This window comes from Equus caballus, chromosome 21 (genome assembly GCF_041296265.1).
Source record: "Equus caballus isolate H_3958 breed thoroughbred chromosome 21, TB-T2T, whole genome shotgun sequence".
Classification (NCBI taxonomy): domain Eukaryota; kingdom Metazoa; phylum Chordata; class Mammalia; order Perissodactyla; family Equidae; genus Equus; species Equus caballus.
This window is the reverse complement of record NC_091704.1, coordinates 17,937,706-17,955,878: the sequence shown is the minus strand read 5'-3', so window position 1 is coordinate 17,955,878 and position 18,173 is coordinate 17,937,706. Positions and strand designations below refer to the sequence as shown.

The window sequence follows — 18,173 nt, the reverse complement described above, 5'->3', positions numbered from 1 at the left end:
TCCGTGCCAGGCAAGGTAATGTCCCCAACAAGTGTGCCTTCAGTGATGGCCGTTAGGGGCTTCAGGCACAGAGCCTGGTCAGTGGAGGGTGGAAAATCACCAGGGGTGGTACCAATGAAGCTGTGACCTTGATCCAGCCTCTGAGTCTCCCCCACGTGGGTACCCACTCCCTTGGCCTCCCTGAAGGCCTGTGTTAACCTGCTACAGAGCAGGCCTGCCAGGGCCTCAGGGTCATGGAGAGCAGCAGGTGGCTTGGACCAGGGAGTAGTGAGGTCCCAGGGTGGGACAGGAAGGGAGAGGCATCCTGGAGGGCCAGGGAAGGAAGGAGTCGCCAGTCGAGGGCACTGCCTGCTGGTGCCCACCGTGCCCCACGTCGGGGACACAGCGTGATGGGGTGGGGGAGCCTGGGGTGAGCACGGGCCCTCTGGGGCGGGGAGAGGGGATGAGGACACCGGGTTGCTTCAGGCCTGTTCGCGTCCAGGCCCAGCAGGCGCTGGGCGAACTCTGTGCCCCGCTGCTCCGCGCCTCCGTTTCTTCCGCTGGAGAATGGGCCAGAGCGCAGGCCCACCGCCAGGACGCGGCGAGGCAACGCCAGGACTTATCCGCCCGTGATCCCCGCCGCTGCCTGCGGGAGACCTTGCACCCTCGTGGCCCCCGGTCGCGGACACCGCGCCCAGGCCCCGCGTCCCCGCCAGGGCGGAGCTTGCACCGGCCCCGCCCCTCCGTCCCCCGCGCTCCGGCCGGCGCGCCCCCGGCCCAGCTGCGGCGCGTGACGCGGGGCGCGCGGCTCCGGCGGCCACCGCGGGCGGGCGCAGGCGGTGGGGACGGCCGGCGAGCGGGCGGCATGGCGGCAGCGGGGACCGCGTCGGGGCCGGAGCCCATGCCGAGCTATGCCCAGCTTGTGCAGCGCGGCTGGGGCAGCGCGCTGGCGGCGGCGCGGGGCTGCGCGGACTGCGGCTGGGGACTGGCGCGCCGCGGCCTGGCTGAGCACGCGCACCTGGCGCCGCCTGAGCTGCTGCTGCTGGCGCTCTGCGCGCTCGGCTGGACGGCGCTGCGCGCGGCGGCCACTGCGCGCCTCTTTCGGGTCAGTGCTGCTGGGGTCCGGGACGTGGGGGCCCTGGGCTGGCGGGCTGGGATGTTAGGGGGCTCCAGGACGGGGCCCCCGGGCCGCTCTGTCTCTGAGGGCTGGGGTCACTGGAAGGTGGGGGGCCTCGCGCTGGAGGAGCTCGGACGCGGAATCCTGGGCCGGCGCGCGCTGCGTTCGGTCAGTGCGGGGTGGGGGTGGATGCGGGGGTGTGGCCGGACTGGTGGAAACTCAGGAAGTGGGGACCCCGACACGGGTAGAGTGTTCGAGATGTGAGGGAACTGGGGCTGACCCATTCCTGTCAATGCGGGACAAGGGAGCCCTGGGCAGTTGGAGGGCCCGGACCGCCCCGCACCCTTTCCTGAGGGCCGAGCCGGGGACGGAGGAGCCGGGGACGCAGGCGGAGAGGGTTCGGCGCACAGGGGCCCCCTGCGCCTTGCGCCTCTGGGCCATGCCGGACGCGCTCAGAACTGGTGAGGGACCCGGGTCCATGCGGCGGCGGGGCCGGCTGTCCGCTGCTATCCGGAAGAGGCGGGAGCTGCCGGGTCGCTGCCTCGAGGCTGTCTGGAGTCAGCGCCACCCTCCGACCAAGGGAGGCAAAGGCCTGGGCTCCCTGGCCACGCCAGTGGTCGCAGCCCTAGAGAAGTGGCACGACCTGGGTCTTCGGAGCTGGACTGTGCTGCCTCCAAGGGGCTGCGACCGAATTGCCCGGTTTCCAGCGAGCCTGGGGAGGTCACCGCCCCAGCTGGAGAGTGACGATGGCATTGGCGCCCGGCCTCCCTCCCATCCTTGGGGAGGGGTCTGCTGTGGGAGCTGCTATGGGAGCTGCTGGGAGAGCGTTTGGGCTCCTAGCTTGGCTGCGACTCCCCCGTGGACAGACGGACTGGTGTCACGCCGCCCCAGTCTGGCTGGAGGTGGCAGGGGGTGCAGGGACAGAGCGCCCAGCACCAACAAAGGGGCCTTTCTCTGTTGGCCGGGAAGAGACTGGCCCTTGTTCAGTCGGGGATGTGATGTTGCCTGGCTGCCATTGTCCCCACCCCCATCCCCATGTCACCCACATGGGGGAGAGATCCTGGCTACCATCCTGCTCCAGGGAAGGGGGGACAGGCATGACAAGGGTCCCTCCGTAGGTCAGCCCTGGTCCCAATCCAGCTTTATTGCTCCCCCACCTCCCATTTTCCAGGAGGGTGAGGGCTAGAGCTCAGGAGGGGAATGTCACTGCGATTACCAGGGTAGAGTGGGCTCCCTCCTCATGTTCCTGAGGGAGCTGCGTAGGGGACAGCAAATTCATGTGCCCCCTCACTTTTGGAATCCCCAGAGGTCGGGTTTTTGCCCCATCCCTCCTTCCGAACCCCGGGTGGGGCTCTTGCCCCAATTCAAGGCTCACCCTTCGGAAGAAATGGGCGGAGGGGCTGCCTGGGCCTCCAAAGCTCATCTTCTTGGCAGCTGCTTGGTTGCTAGGGGTTACTGGAGCTGGCTCTGGCTGTCTCCATGGCAACTTCTGGTGCTCTGGCCTCCTCAGCCTCTTCTGCGGAGGGAAGGGGCAAGGCTTAGCTGGCAGCGCTGGAGCCCCACCCCCAGGACCCTAGGGACTTGGGCCCCTCAGATCCCTCTGCTCCTCACCATTGCAGGCCCGCACTTCCTTCGTGTCCTCCCTGATGTCCCTAGAAGCCCCCCGTCTCACTGTGGCATCTGTTCCCTGTCCCCACTTCTTCCTCTACTCCCATTCTCTCCTCCTTTGTCCCCCCACATGTCCTCTTCTGCGTACCCACACCATCCTCCCCAGCCCCCTGGTCCTCCTTGGTCTCCCCAAATTCCTCTTCCGAGGTGCCTCCTTCCTCTCAAGTTTCTCCCCCATGGGGATCACTTGGGGTTCCAGCTCCCCATTTGCCCCAGATTCCCCTCCATGTTCTCTTTCCCACTTCATCCTGCAGCCCCCTCCACGTCTTCTCTTTGATCCCCCCTCCTTGCTGTCACACCCTCAGCTCCTCCTGTGACCCCCAAGCCTCCCAACTCTCCTGGGCTGACCCCTTTGGTCTCCTTTGATTTTTGCCCCCGTGCCCCCTCCTCGCCCTCACAGCCTGACTTCATGTTCCCCTCAGGTCCCCCATCACTCCCCTCCCCACACCACCACTGGACAGCTGGGCACTAAGTTTAGCCTTGGCAGGCTCACGTGGGCTCTGGTTACGCTCGAGATGGCTGTGGGTACCAGGGCCTGGCTCTCCCCAATGCTGCCCGGCCTGGGGAGTCCCTGGGCCTTGGTTTCCCCACCCTGGTGGAGTGACCCTTGGCCCCCAGCGCTGATGGCCACCCACCTTCTCACCTGTAGCCCCTGGCCAAGTGGTGCCGCCTCCAGCCTAGAGATGCCGCCAAGATGCCTGAAAGCGCCTGGAAGTTTCTCTTCTACCTGGGCGCCTGGAGCTACAGTGCCTACCTGCTTTTCGGCACCGACTACCCTTTTTTTCACGACCCACCCTCCGTCTTCTACGGTAGGGGCCTTGCCAGGATGGAGTGGGGGAGGTTCTGTTCTAAACACAGAGAAGGGCACATAGAGGAGCCAGATACACATCGCTCATCCTGTGCTGGGTGTCTGCCCCAAGACAAGGGCAGTCGAGGGGCCCTGGAGGCAGGGAAGGTGGCACCTGGCCCTATTAGGGTTCAGGGAGGCGTCCTGGAAGAGGTGACCCTTTGTATGGGCCCAGGCGGGTGTTCCAGATGTCAGGAACAGCATGTGCAGCAGCCCCGGGGCAGGCAAAAGCTTGATGCATGAGGATGAAAGGAGCATGGCAGGAGTTTGAGTTTCCCTCTAAATGAGATGGGTCTGTGGGTTATAAAAAGCTTCCTCTGGCTGCCATTTGGAGACATCTATAGATGAGTCTTGGGTGAGGAGGGTAGCAGGGCCTAGGGGGGAGGCGAGGCACCAGTGTGACTTGGACGCGCTTGGTGAGGAGCTAAAGATGATGAAAAGTGGCTGCATCCCTTGATAATTAGAAGTGGGGGTCATCCAGGCCTGAGCTCTGGGGGGCCAAGCAGGAAGGTGACTACATTTCCTCTCTCACCACTGGGCAGACTGGTATAGAAAACCTGGTCTGCGCTGGGAGGCAGGCTTCCCTCTTCCTCTTCCTGTGCCGGCTGCCCAGCCGTGTGTTGCGCATGCATGTGGGTGTGTTTCCTGCTGTGTGAGTGAAAAGCCTGGGAGGCCTCTGGTGGCACCTAGCCCTGTGCTCCTGTTGGAGAGCCAGGCACAGAGGCCCTGTGTTGTGGGGTCCTGATGACAACACTGGGTTTACTAGGCACCTGTCTGTCTTCCTGGGACCATGCCACCCACATGGCCACGTTTCTCACGGAGCACATGGGCATTTCCCACATGGTGAGTCCCAAGAGGGGAGGGTCTGTCCTTCAGTTACCCTTTGTGTGAATGAACCATAATCGGACTCTCTCATCGAGGTTTTGGGCATGGAGTTGCCTCTGGCTTCTTCTAAACTATGCTACAATAACATGCTTGCAAGTTAGCTGCCGCTTTGCATGCACATTTATTGAGCACCTACTGCATACCAGGCACTGTGCTGACAGAAGCAGTGAACAAGTCAGAGCAAGCCCCCCCCCCCCCACGTCTCAGGGCAGCAGGCAGTGAAATATGAAATCTGTTCACAGCGATAAGCGCTGATGTAAAAACTTGGGTGGGGAGAGGAGAGGGGAAATGGGGTGTCTGGGAGGTGGGGAGGGGGCATTGTCTATGGGGTGCAGTGTAACTTTTGAGTGGGAATCTGGAAGAGCCTGGAGCAGATAGGAGGTACAAAGGCTGCTGTTGGACATTGCTCTCCCTGGGGAACCAGGAGCAGCAATGAGGCTACCGGGCCAAGGCAGGGGGTGAGGAGGGCTGGGGGGCAGCAAGGGGCTGTGAGCAAAGGAGGGACATGGACAGGACCCTGGCCAACACAGGTGATCTGAGAAGGGGGCCAAATGGGGGAGAGAAGTGTCTGATTTGAGAAAAGTTTTGAAGGCAGAGCTGATAGGATTCATGACAAACCCGAAGTAGGTGTGAGAGAGAGGGAGGGGATGATGCCAGGGTGTGAGGGGCCTGGGGCCAACCTTGGGGGAGACCAGACACTGGCTGTTGAACGTCCAGGGGGCTGATGCAGGAGGTTGAGGAGAGGGTGCAGTGGGGTGACATGGGCATCCAGAGCAGCAGGTCGGATGTGTGTGGAGAGGAGGTTGGAGGCCCCCAGCATGTGGGGGGTGCAGGCATAGGCTGCATGGTGAATTATATGACCCCCTCTCCCCCTACCTTAGATCTGGGGCCTGAGGCTGGAGGGGGGCGGTTGCCCACTGTCACAGTCTTGCCAGTGCCATGGGTAGAAAAGCCAGTGTCCTGTTTCCACAGCTGACTCTGTGCCTCAAGGCGCCTCTGGGTGCCTTCCTTCTGGGTGCCTTGGACTGAAGAGGGACAGAGGCACCTGGCAGGTGGGTGGGTGGAGGCCCCCCTCCCGGCTCCAGTGTTTCCACATGGCTGAGGATGCAACTTGGGGTGAGCGCCCAGCCAGGAGTGTGGGTTTTGCTGTCGAGCTTTGGGGAGCCCCTGAACATGTTAAAGTAGGGGGGTGTGAGATCTGATCTCTGAGCAGTTTTCCGTTTTTTTGCTAGGTGAAATTTACATAATATATAATTAACCATCTTAGTCAGTCACAGAAAGACATCGCATGTGAGGCCCCTGGTGGCGTCACAGTCACAGAGGCAGAGCGTCGGATGGAGGGCGCCAGGGGCGGGGGGTTAGTGTTCAATGGGACAGAGGGTGCGCTACTCCAGGTGAAAAGGATTCTGGAGATGGGTGATGGTGATGGTTGCACGACAATGTGAATGTACTTAATGCCACTGAACTTAAAAATGGTTAAGATGGTAAAGTTTGTGTTATATATATTTTTACCACAGCTTAAGAAAATGAACCACTTGAACAATTCAGTGGCATTTAGCACATTCACACTGTTGTGCAACATCACCTTCATCTAGTTCCAGAACGTTGTCATTGCCCCGAAAACAAATCCTGTCCCCATTAGCAGTCACTCCCTACCCCCCTGCCCCCCCCCCAGCCCCTGACAACCACTAACACACTATCTGTCTCTGTGGCTCTGCCTGTTCTGGATGTTTCGTATAAATATCGTGATATACCATGTGGCCTTTTGTGTCTGGCTTCCCTCACTCAGCGTGAAGTTTTCGCTGTTCATCCACGTTGTAGCGCGTGTCAGGGCTTCAGTGCTTTTTGTGGCTGAGTAATATTCCACTGTGTGGATGGACCACATTTTGTTCGTCCATTGATGGGCATCTGGACTGTTCCCCTCTTGGCAGTTGTGACTAGTGCTGCTGTGAACGCACGTGTGCAAGTACCTCTGTGAGTCCCTGTTTTCACTTCTCTTGGGCACATACCTAGGCATGGAATTGCTGGGTCATGGGGTCTGTGTATTCACAGCCATCAAGGCCACCGTGGGGAGAGGGGACAGGCGGGAACAGACTCTGAGGCCGGAGTTGCTGGGACAGTGCTGAGTGAGAGACGATGGGGCCTGGCCCGGGGTGGGGGGCCATGAGCAGAGGTGTGGGCCCAAGGTAGGCCCTCGGACGGGGGTCTGGGTGAATCCCGGCCGCAGGAGGAGCCTGGCACAGATGAAGAGTGTCGCTGAGGTGGGGGCACAGGAGGTGTCTCGGGCTCCAGGTCACTGAGGCAGGGGGTGGGGACAGGAGGCCCTGGATGGAGCCCAGGGAGGCTGTTTTGAGGGGTGGGCAGAGAGGGAGTGGCTAGAGAACGGGGCACAATCCAGGGAGTTCCAGATCAATGCAGGCAGAGCCCTTGGCCCTTGGTGATCGGCTGAGGAGAGGAGGTGGGGGTGGCGGGGAGAGCTCGGGGGTCACTGTCGCTGGGAAGGATGGGCACAGGTGTCAGGAGGAACGGGGAGGCTGGAGGAGGAGGGGCAGGGAGCCAGGGCCCACTTGGTGGGTGAGAGAGCCGCACTCAGGTCTCATTCCTGCCTCGGCTTCTCCGGTGTGATGGTGAGGCCAGCGGTAGTCTCCGTCAGGCTGGGGGTTTGCTGGGAGGTGCAGGACAGGGTAACAAAAGACGGAAGGGGAGCTGGTACAGAGTTGGAAATCCTGCAAGGGAGTGATTTCAGGGGAAAGATGCCTTTTTCTGTAAATCTAGAACTATGTCTAAAAAGTAACACCTGTTCATTAAAGATACTGGGTAGAGAAGGGAATGGAAAACCAGCAGGCAGTACACCTGCAGAGACACAGGGCGTGCCCTGGCCTGCAGAGGAGCATGCCTGGCTTGAGGGGGTGTGTGGGGTCGCTCGGGGTCCCAGAGGCCCTGCGGGTCCCTGACAGCGCCGTCGGGCTTTCCCCAGATTGGGTGCCAGGCATGGCGGTGCCGCGGGACATCGCAGCCGCCTACCTGCTGCAGGGCAGCTTCTATGGCCATTCCATCTACGCCACGCTGTACATGGATGCCTGGCGCAAGGACTCAGTGGTCATGCTTGTCCACCATGTGGTCACCTTGGTCCTCATCGTCTCCTCATATGCCTTCCGGTAAGTCCCGGAGGGTGGAGGGCACTGTGTGGGCACTGGTGGGAGGCTGGCACGGGGCAGAGGCTAATGCCTGGGCGGCCATGGGGGAGGGTTCCAGAGGGAGACTCCGAAGGGACGAGGTGAAACAGGTAGAGAGTCACCACTTCGCCCCCGCCCCACCCACCCCCTGCACACTACCTGGATGGCACCCTCAGTCGGGTCACATGGCAGGTACTGCTAGGGGTACAGCCATGAACACAACAGACAAACCCTGTTGTTCTAGAGGACACTGTGGTCACCACAAGTGGCTACTGAGTGCTTCAGACGGAGCCTGTCCAAACCACGACCTGCCGCGTGTGTGAAATCCACCCCAGTTCCAGAGGCAGAGGAGAGTGGCAATGTCTCACCAGTCCCTTTGTTACATGGATTACTTGTAGAAATGACAGTATTTTGGATGTACTGACTATTAAACTACATTATTAAAACTAATTTTACCTCTTCCCTACTTTTTTTTTAATGTGGCTGATAGACGATCTGAAATGACGCGAACAGAGGCTGGCCCGGTGGCACAGCGGTTAAATTCACAGTTCTGCTTCAGCAGCCCGGGGTTCACGGGTTCAGATCCTGGGTCTGGACATGGCACCACTTGGCACGCCATGTTGTGGCAGCCTCCCACATATAAAGTAGAGGAAGATGGGCACGGATGTTAGCTCAAGGCCAGTCTTCCTCAGCAAAAAGAGGAGAATTGGCAGCAATTAGCTCAGGGCTAATCTTCCTCAAAAAAAATAAGTAAAATAAAATGACATGAACAGCTCATGTTCTATTCCTGTTGAAGTAGCCGCTCTGCTGCCCGCTCCAGTACAGTAGCTGCTGGCCACAGGTCTCTATTTCAACTTTAATGAAACTTAAATAAAATCACACATTCTGTTCCTCAGCCACACTAGCCACATTTCAGCTTCCCAGTGGCCACACGTGGCTAGGGGCTCCCATATTGGATAGCACAGGTTTAGAACATTCCCATCATTCTAGAAAATCCTGTTAGCACTGCTGTAGAGAGTAGAATCAGATGATAAAACCAGGAAAAAAAAAAGCAAAGAACTAGAAATGTGTTTGAAGGTGATAACTGTGGAGAAGAATCACTTGGCAAGATGAGGACTGGCAAGGCGGTGAGGCTTAGGCGGGGTGGTCTGGGCGACGGGAGCACAGACTGAAAGGAGGTGAGGGAGGGCTCTGTGAACACTGGGGAGGGTCGTGGTGGGGTGATGGGAACACCATGTGCAAAGGGCCTGAGGCAGGAGCACGAGCTTTTAGGAGGACAGAGTGGGGATGGAGACATGGTGACAGGTGCGCAGCCATGTCCAGGCTGAGTTCAGACCCCTTGGTCCGAGCAGCTGTAAGGTGGAGCCTGGGGAGGGCTGGGGGCAGCCTTCAGGCTCTTTAAACCCTAGTGGGGACTCAGTGGTTCCCAGACAAGTCTGCAGCTTACAGCCACATTCAGGGTAAACGTATAAACCTGGGAGTGTCAGCGTGGCAGTGATGTTCAAAGTGAGGGATGAACTTGTTGGGGTGTGGACATAGAATGGCCCAGGACTATGAGGGCTGGGGGTCATGGAGGGTCAGAGGTCATGGAGATGAAGAGGGACCAGACAAGGCACTTTCAGGGAGGCTCCTGGTTCACCTGGGGGCAGTGAGACAGGGAGTGTGAGGGTGCTGGTGGGGCCTGGGTGCTGTCCCTGACCTGGCCCGGTGGGGGGGATGGGCAGGACAAGTAGGCCAGGGAGGATGGCTCTGAAGGAACCCATGGGAAGCCTGGAGGTACGGCCCAGGGGCTTGTGTCCGGGAGCCTCAGTGCAGGGGGTGGTCCTCAGTGTAATCGGCCTTCCTCTCCTCTCCTACTGCCCTGCCCAGGTACCATAACGTGGGCATCCTCGTGCTTTTCCTACATGACATCAGTGACGTGCAGCTGGAGTTCACCAAGCTCAATGTCTACTTCAAGTCTCGCGGGGGCTCCTACCATCGGCTGCATGCCCTGGCGGCGGACCTGGGCTGCCTCAGCTTCAGCCTCAGCTGGTGAGAGGGCAGGAAGGAGGCAGGGCCTGTGGGAGGGGCGGGGCCTGTGGGAGGGGCGGGGCCAGGCAGGACGGAGGTGGGTCCTGGTGGGTGGGCGGGGCCCAGCAGGGCAGGTGAGGCCCAAGTGGGGAAGAAGGGGAGTTGAGTAGGACAGAGCAGAAATGGAGACAGATGAGCAGGGGTGGACGAGTATGGTGCAGGGGCTCAGGGATAGGTGGGGATGTGCAGGGACAGGTGGATGAGTCCACATGGGTCAGAAAACTGGGACCTGGTAGGGCCGCCCTCCCCCTCTCCCCCTCAGCCTCCCCCAACCCCCCCTCCCCCTGCAGGTTCTGGTTCCGCCTCTACTGGTTCCCGCTCAAGGTCTTGTACGCCACTTGCCACTGCAGCCTGCGCTCGGTGCCTGACATCCCCTTCTACTTCTTCTTCAACGCGCTCCTGCTGCTGCTCACCGCCATGAACCTCTACTGGTTCCTGGTGAGTCAGCCGTCTGCGCTGCTCCTCAGCCAGCACACCCGTCCTGGCTCCCATCCCGGGCCGTCAGGAGGGTGGTCTCAGGCACAGCCAGGGAGGGGCATGCTGGCAGCAAGGAACAGCAAGCAGGTGCAGAGGGCCTCTGGCCGGAGCACGGGGCCGTCAGGAGGGTGGTGCGGTCGGGAAGGGCTCTTTTCTCACCCGTGCCTTCCCCTCCCACAGTACATCGTGGCTTTTGCTGCCAAAGTGCTGACGGGCCAGGTGCGTGAGCTGAAGGACGTGCGGGAATACGACGCGGCAGAGGCCCCAAGCCCCAAGCCCAGCAAAGCTGAGTGAGTGTGGAGGGGCCACTGCCCTGGGTTTGTTCCTTTAAGCCACGTCTGCCCCTCTGAGCACACCTTCTGTGGGCGGGCCCCGGGGACATGGCAGCAGACGCGGCCCACTGGAGCCTAACGTCCAAAACAGAGACTGTAATGAAGACGTGGATGATGTGGCGACAGAGTTAGATGCTGTAAGGCCAGCCAGGCATGGGGTAGACAGGGCTGGGGTGAGGCCGAGAGGCAGGGTCGTGGTGGTGGGAGCACTGAGGGCCAAGCTGAGTGGCTGGTGTGGCCGGAGCAGGTGAGCGGAGGGCTCAGTGGGTGGTGAGGAACAGCCATTGGCCAGACCAGATGGTAACCTGAGTGAGTGGCAGAGGAAAGGGGGATGAGGAATGCCACAGGTGGTCCAGAGAGCCCACGCTCTGCCCGTGCTGATGCCCCCTGGCGTCGAGGTCCAGCAGGGCAGCTCACTGGTCAGCCAAGAAGGAGATGGGGCTAGGGGCTCAAATGCAGTCCAGCTCAGGTGGGAGTCCTCGGAAAGGAGGGGGAAAGGGGCTTTGTCGAGCGTCTTGGAGGTAGGGCACTCGGGACTCACCAGCCCTGGGATGTGAGCGAGATGGCATCCACAGCCCCGGCCTGGAGGGGCCCCAGGGGTGAATGGAGGCAGGTTTGGGCGACGAGCAGGGTGTAGGGTGTAGAGTGTGTGCACCCCAGAAGCATCCTGAGTGGTGTCTGAGCAGGAGCCAGGTGGGAGGCTGCTGCAGGCCCTCAGGGTGCTGACCGAGTGGACCCTTGGATTTGGCCTCTGGGGCGTCACCAGTGACCACCCTGGGAAAGGTGGCTTTGGGAAGCATTAGGCTCAGAGCCCAATGAGGTGAGTTGGAATGGGTGGCAAGGAGGATGAGCGAAGCAGAGATTTAAAAGTGTCTTTGAGAGACATGAGAAGGGGAGTGGAGAACTAGGGTGTGGCTAGAGTGGAGGGTGGGACCCAGAGGGCTCTGGAGGCGGGGTCAAAGAAACAGAAGCACTTTGCACCTGCCAAGTGGGACTGCAGGCAGGGTGTGCTGAGGCCAAAAAGCCAGTGCCCAGAGTGGAGAGGGGTCCAGCAGGTGAGCGGGGACACATGAGAGGGCTGGGCAGCAGGTGAGGTCACCCTGGCGGTCAGATCCCAACTCTGTTGTAGAACCAACCAGACTTGCTTTGGATGTAGGTGAAACAAATAAATGAATCAAAGACAACCCAGACTTCTGGCTCCAGCAGGGCTGTGTGCGCTGGCGGCACAGTTTGGGAGTCTAGTTTGGGGGCTGTTGGATCATCACTGTCCAGGGAATGTGAGTCGGGAATTCTGCAGAGACATTGGTGAGGTCTCACCAAAGAGTCTGACCAGACCAATCCTCAGAGGCTTCCAGAAGGAGCGGTGGCTAAAGAGAACTCCAGAGGCAGGGGAGGGGAGGCACTTGCTTGGCCAAATCTAAAAATCTGAAGGATCTTCCTGCTGTAAAATGATGAACTCCTGATGAAGATGTACTTGTAACTGCAGATCTCATGGCAAAGGGCAGGCCAGGGCTCCCGGCCCACCCGGTGCTGCTCCCTGTTCTGTCTCCTGAAAATGGGCCAGAATGTGGGTTTGGGGGCTGGCACCCTGCCAGCTCTTCCACTAGGATGGCAAAACGTGAACTCCGCATGCAAATGACAGGGCGTACCAGGGGACATGCTGCCATGGTCAACTCTGTGGGCACCACCAGCAGAACTTGAGTTCCCAAGGATGGCTAGAGTTCGCACGCTTGGGTGTGAAGTGGGATGGGCTAAAAAGCAATGTGTGCACGTCCTACAACAGAGCTGGTCAGGGCGCCTTGAAGCCACCAGGCCATGGAAATGAGGCAAGAGTGAGGAGCTGTCCCAGATCAGAGCAGATGAGGAGACGTGATGACCGAATGCAGTGTGAGATCCTGCACCAGCAAAAGGACACCACGGAAGACCTGGTGAAATCCAGCTGGGGTCTACAGTTGAGTTGATGGCAGTGTCCCAGCGTTAGTTCCATAGCTGTGACAGACGTACAGATGTGGAAATGTAAGATTTTAACATTCAGGGAAGCTCTGTACTATCTTTGCAATGCTTCTGCAAGTCTAAAATTATTCTAAAATAAAAAGCTCATTAAAAAAGTAAAAGGCATGAGAGGCCATCAAAAATGGCACTGGATGTTACGTTAGTTTCTGGGGCCCCTGTGACAAAGGACCACAAACTGGGGGGCTTCAAACAATAGAAATGTAGTTTCTCACAGTCTGGAGGCCAGAAATCTGAAATCCAGTCGTCGCAGGGCCGCTCCCTCCAGAGGCTCAGGGGAGGCCCTTCCTCGTTCTTCCAGCTTCTGGGGGCTCCAGGCGTCCTCGCTTGCGGCCGTATCACCACAATCTCCATCTTTCATCTTCACGTGGCTTTCTCTTCTCTCTGGCTTTTCTCTCTCTGAAGGACATTTGTCATTGGATTTAGGGCCCACCCTAAATCCAGTATGATCTCACCCCGAATTCTTTCACTTAATTACATCTTCGAAGGCCCTTTTCCCAATGAAAGTCACCTTCACATCCACAGGTTCCCCAGGTTAGGATGTGAACATAGCTTTTCAGGGATCGCCTTTCAACTGACTAGAGAAGATAAGGCTCAAAAGATTAGAAACAGCTGGAGAGAGGATCAGTCAATTGAAAGCTGTGAAGAAATTACCCAGAATGCAGCGTAAGCAGATGGAAAACCTGAAAGCTAGAATTCTAGGAATTATCTGGTCTAGCTGAGTTCTAATAGGAGACAAGGAGGGAGAGACAAGATCACAAGAGGATTTTCCAGAAAGTGACAGGACAGAAATCATAAGCAGGATGAATAAAAAGGCGTCCGTGCCCTCAACACATCGTAGTGGAAGTGTGAAAGAGCCCCAGAACAGAAGAGATGGCCCGCACAGTGATGGCAGGCGGACAGCCGCGAGCACGCTGGAGGGTGTGGTGTGAGAAGGCAGCTCCAGTGCCGGAAGGAAGCGACCAGCAGTGGGGATTCCATTCCGTTTCCCAGAGACAGGACACCCTCAGGAACGGAAACTAAGCAAGGTCACCACCCGCAGACCTCCTCTGCGCTGCTTCAGGAAACAGGAAGCTCCCCCAGGAGGCAGCTCAGAGAGAAATGGACACGCGTGTAGGTAAAAACGTTTAAATGCCTAATTTGAGAGAGAAAAAAAATGAGAACTGAATTATTAAATATTATCAAAATGGGGCTGGGGTTTTGCATTTTACAGGAGGCTGGTGTTACCTTTAGGCTGTATTAAATACTTATCTTAACACTATTAGGGCGTTAGAGGGAGAATGAAACAGGAGAAAAACCCAAAATAAATGCAAAATAGCAGGATAAGAGGATAAATAAGAAGATAGACTCTCAAATGTGAGGCATTCAAACAAGCACACGTGGAATAAGCATGACAGCCTCAAGATCGGGCTTTTTAAAATACATCTCTATACTGATGAACAGACTTCAACTCCAGGGTATGTAAAAGTTGCCAGTAAAAGGACAGGACGAGAAATCCAGGTGTAATCTGGAACATTCCGCATGACGCAGCCCTAACCCGCAGGGCGCTGGGGCCATGGGAGGCGGTCCCGGCGCGCAGCAGCTCAGAAGCAGAGGGGACGTGGCTGCAGTTTATGCACAGGAGCGTTTCTCAGAATTGACCAAGCCCAGCCCCAAGGGAAGCCTCCGTTGCTCAAAACCGGGATCACACAGACCGTGTAGACAAAAGTTCAGTTAGGTTTGAAAATGCTAAGAAAACTGATGAGAGCGGCTTTGAAGTAATTCAGGAGTCGAGACAAATCGTGGGGCTGATCCCTTCCCCAACCCACCCTGCCTTCATTCCTGCTTCCCCGGGCTCTCACCTCCTGGACCCCTCATCCTTCACCGCCCCCCCCCGGCTGGTTCTCTCTTCTGATCCCCCCCATGGGGCCCCGGTCATCTGGCAGACCACCCTCCTGGACTGGCACCGCCAGTCCCCTGGGCTGGTGGTCCTCAAACCCTGGTCATGACCCGGCACCTCTGGCTGAAGGCCCCATCATCCTCTCAGAGTGCTGCTGGGTCTACTGGCCATCGAGGGGCCCTCAGCTGACCTGTCGGATGACACCCCCACTTCGTACGCCCACTTCCACCTCCACCGCACTTGCGGCCGCTCTGCTGTGTCTGAAGAGCAGTGACCTGCACGTGCAGCCCTTGCTGCTGCGCCAACAGGGGCCACAGCGTCCTCAGCGGTGCCCACCAGTGCCAGCGTGCCCGATCTCCCCAGACTCACCCCTCTCCTCAGTCGCCAACTGCCCTCACCATCGTCCCCTCAACCTGTGACCTGACCTCCGTGTCCCCAAGAAAGCAGGAGTGGCCAGATGGGGACCTCTACCCTCACACTGGCTGGCCGGCCGCTTCCCTGGACAGTCCATCTCCCTCTGAGGCCACCGTCCTGGCCCAGGGATGCGCACGCTCTTGCCTGCTCCAAGCCATTCTGGTCAAGGAGAGAGGCTGCCCTCGGCCTACGGCCTGCTTCCCTTCCCACAGCACAGCTCCTCCCTCCCTTCTCGAACCCTCCTCCCCTCCTGCCCTCCTCTTCCCGCCCCGAGACCACTTCTGTCCGGCTCCACCCAGCCCTTCTTGGCACTAAACCCGGGTCACCTCTCCATCTGTTTTTCTAATAACAGTTTTATCGAGATTGAATCCACACACCATACAACTTGCCCACTTACCATGTAGAATTCAGTGTTTTTAGTCCTTTAATGGAATTCTCCAGCCGTCCCCACAGTCAGTTTTAGAACATTTTCATCACCCCCAAAAGAAAGCCCGCACCCAACCCGAAGCCCCTTACACGCCCACGACTCTGCCTCTGCCCCTTGCACGCCCACCACTCTGCCTCTGCCCCTTGCACGCCCACCACTCTGCCTCTGCCCCTTACACACCCACCACTCTGCCTCTGCCCCTTGCATGCCCACCACTCTGCCTCTGCCCCTTGCACGCCCACCACTCTGCCTCTGCTCCTTACACGCCCACCACTCTGCCTCTGCCCCCATGTCCCACAACCCCCTCTTTGCCCTGATTCTGGTGCGTTCTTTCTCCCTCTCTGGCCTCCCCTCCCCCAGGGCCCTTTCACTTCATCCCACTGACTCCCAAATTTCTCTCCCAGCTCACAGTGCTCCTCTGAGCTCCATCCTCTGTCTCCAGCATCTGCTTGACATTCCAAGCATCTTCTAAAATATCCAAAATCAACCCCTCCCCACCCCAAGCTGCCTCTCCTGAACATTGGCCCATCAGAAGTGATGGCAACTCAGGGTGGAAACCTTCCAAAACCCTAGGGAGCCCCCTCTCCTCCGTATCCTCGAGGAAACATCCAGAATACACCCGAGTGGCTGCTTGCCCTTGTCTCCCCCCAGCCTCCCTCTCACCGATTCTCTTCCCCACAGCGTGCACTGTGCAAACCTAGTATCAGAGAGAGGCCACCCTCGCTGTCCCCGAATATGAAGACTGTTTTGGGGGGCAGGCCCTTGGGAGCTCGTGCACAAAAACCAACCAGAGTCATCAGGAAAGCTCTGATAAAAGGCACAGAGCGGGGGGTGCCGATCCCTGAAGGTATGGAACTTACTATAAAAGCGTAGGAATTCAGACAGCGCCGGAGCCCAGCTGAGTCCCTCCAACTTCAGCAAGTGATAAAGATCACCAGGGCAGCCAGCTGGAGAAAAGAGCGCCCGTGTGTCATTATTTGCTCTCAGCCTCCAGGGCAAACTCCCAATGGATCAAAGCGTCGATGCAGAAGTAGAAGCCGTTTAGGGGGCCGGCCACCGCCGAGTGGTTAAGTTCGTGCGCTCCACTTCGGCAGCCCAGGGTTTCGCCGGTTCGGATCCTGGGTGCAGACATGGCACCGCTCATCAAGCCACGCTGAGGTGGTGTCGCACATGCCACAACTAGAAGGACCCACAACTGAAAATACACAACTATGTACCAGGGGACTTTGGGGAGAAAAAGGGAAAATAAAATCTTAAAATAAAAGCCTGAACTCAGACCAGAACTGAAGTGGGAGATCAATTACACTACGAGAAGACGCGCAAAGCTGGGAAGCCCACAGCTGCTCCACCCAAAGGACCATCAGGCAGAGCCGGAGATAAAAGGACAGATGGGAGGTCCACGTGGGGCTGATCTGTGACCTCACAGATAAAGGGCTCCTGCTCTTGGCAGCGAGAGAAAGATCAGTGACCCGAGAAAAGTGTGCAGGGGATGGAGGTGTCCTCCCAGGAAGGGACAGCCAGAGGTTCCAGCCCAAGGGACCGAGACCATCTTCTCCAGGAAAGTCATTAGGTTCTTACATGAAAGGGCCTCTGAGCTAGTGCTCCACAGCACCGAGGGCTGCAGGGACGGCAAGGCGCCCATGTGCGGGGGTCTGCGTGAGGCAAGAACTGGGGGGGGGTCCCCGGAGTGCTGGGTGCACGGAGTGTTCTGTGCTTTCTGATGTCTACATTATGAGAATATATTACTGGCTCAAAAAACGTAATACATCTACATATAAACTAGACTGTAGAACCCACTTCTGCAAAGAGACTGTCAGAGCATGTGCAAAGGCACGAAGACTGCCCGTAACTGGGAACAGGATTGGCCATGGCCATGACCAGCTGGCGGCAGTGAGATGCTGTCTCAGGTCCAGTGGGCCAGCAGGTTACACAGCATGCAGCCCCAGCAGTAGCAAAGGCAGGGGCAGAAACTCCCACCGGGTCCTGTAGGGGGGCATAGGCAGACCCCGGAGCTCGGGGCTCCTCCCAGTGGGAACCCCAGCGACCAGCAGGGAAAATGGAGCTTCCGGAGAGCAGCAGTTGCACAGGCGAGACCTCGAGCTGTGTTGCACTTGGGGGAAACTGAGGTGCAGGAGAAGACATCTTGATGGACAGTTTCAAGTGTGCAAACCACGCGCAGTGTTTAGAAGTTAGGGGTCTTTCTCTGGGGTCTGAAGCTGGACACTTAGTGTATTGATTAGAGTTTTAAACATCAGATAACCTGTTTGAAGAACATGGAAGGGAAGTTGGGCTGTGGCAGTGTGGACAGAGGGTAGTGGATGGCGAATGACAGGAGCAAGGAAGCCTTTCCTGGTTGGGCTCTGAGCCGCCCAGGGTCACTGGAGCCGGGGGGAGCCTGCCCAGGTCGGAGTGGCGGGGACTCTGGCCAGCTCCGCCTCCCTGGGAAGGGAGGAGGATAAAGTGCAGGTTTACCGTGGTCGAGGCGGCGAGGTTAAGTCAGGCGGAGGCTGGTAGGTTTGCCCTCCAGCGGCTGTCCGGGAAGGATGGCGGGAGGGGAGAGCAGGGTTTAACTGTGGGGAGGAGCGGGGACGACGTGCCCACCAAGCGCGCCGCGGAGTCTTACGGCCGTGTGGGCAGGGAGCGCGCGAAGCCGGCGCCTGGCTGGGAAAGAGATGTGGGGCCGCAGGGGCGTGGGGTCCCCAGGCTGACCTGCGCCGGGTTCTGGTCCGCAGGAAGCCGCTGAGGAACGGCCTGGTGAAGGACAAGCGCTTCTGAGCCCCTCGGCCCCCGCCCCGCCCCGCCCCGCCCCCCAGGACCCAGCCCCGCCCCGCCCCGCCCCGCCCCCTGGCACCGGCCACGCCTCTTCCCGAGGGACCCCTGCCCCGCACCCCC

At 58.7% G+C, this 18,173-nt stretch overlaps 1 protein-coding gene across 3 annotated transcripts; it reads left to right on the top strand.

Moving 5' to 3' along the window:
- Positions 1 to 745: 745 nt before the first annotated feature.
- Positions 746 to 18,172, top strand: CERS1 (ceramide synthase 1). 3 transcript variants are annotated; one of them, XR_011430486.1, is made up of 8 exons: positions 746 to 1,084; positions 3,414 to 3,573; positions 4,378 to 4,454; positions 7,474 to 7,654; positions 9,542 to 9,703; positions 10,033 to 10,180; positions 10,400 to 10,509; positions 18,014 to 18,043. XR_011430486.1 is itself a non-coding variant. In XM_070246696.1 (7 exons), the coding sequence occupies exons 1-7, from the start codon at positions 845 to 847 to the stop codon at positions 12,510 to 12,512; spliced, it is 1,179 nt and encodes a 392-aa protein (XP_070102797.1). In that variant the 5' UTR covers positions 747 to 844; the 3' UTR covers positions 12,513 to 12,688. The 3 variants fall into 3 exon arrangements, 2 of the variants coding, with proteins under 2 accessions (XP_070102797.1, XP_001503441.1); XM_070246696.1 differs by lacking the exons at positions 4,378 to 4,454; positions 18,014 to 18,043 and adding an exon at positions 12,335 to 12,688 and having other exon boundaries at positions 747 to 1,084; XM_001503391.5 differs by lacking the exon at positions 4,378 to 4,454 and having other exon boundaries at positions 752 to 1,084; positions 18,014 to 18,172.
- Position 18,173: the final 1 nt, after the last annotated feature.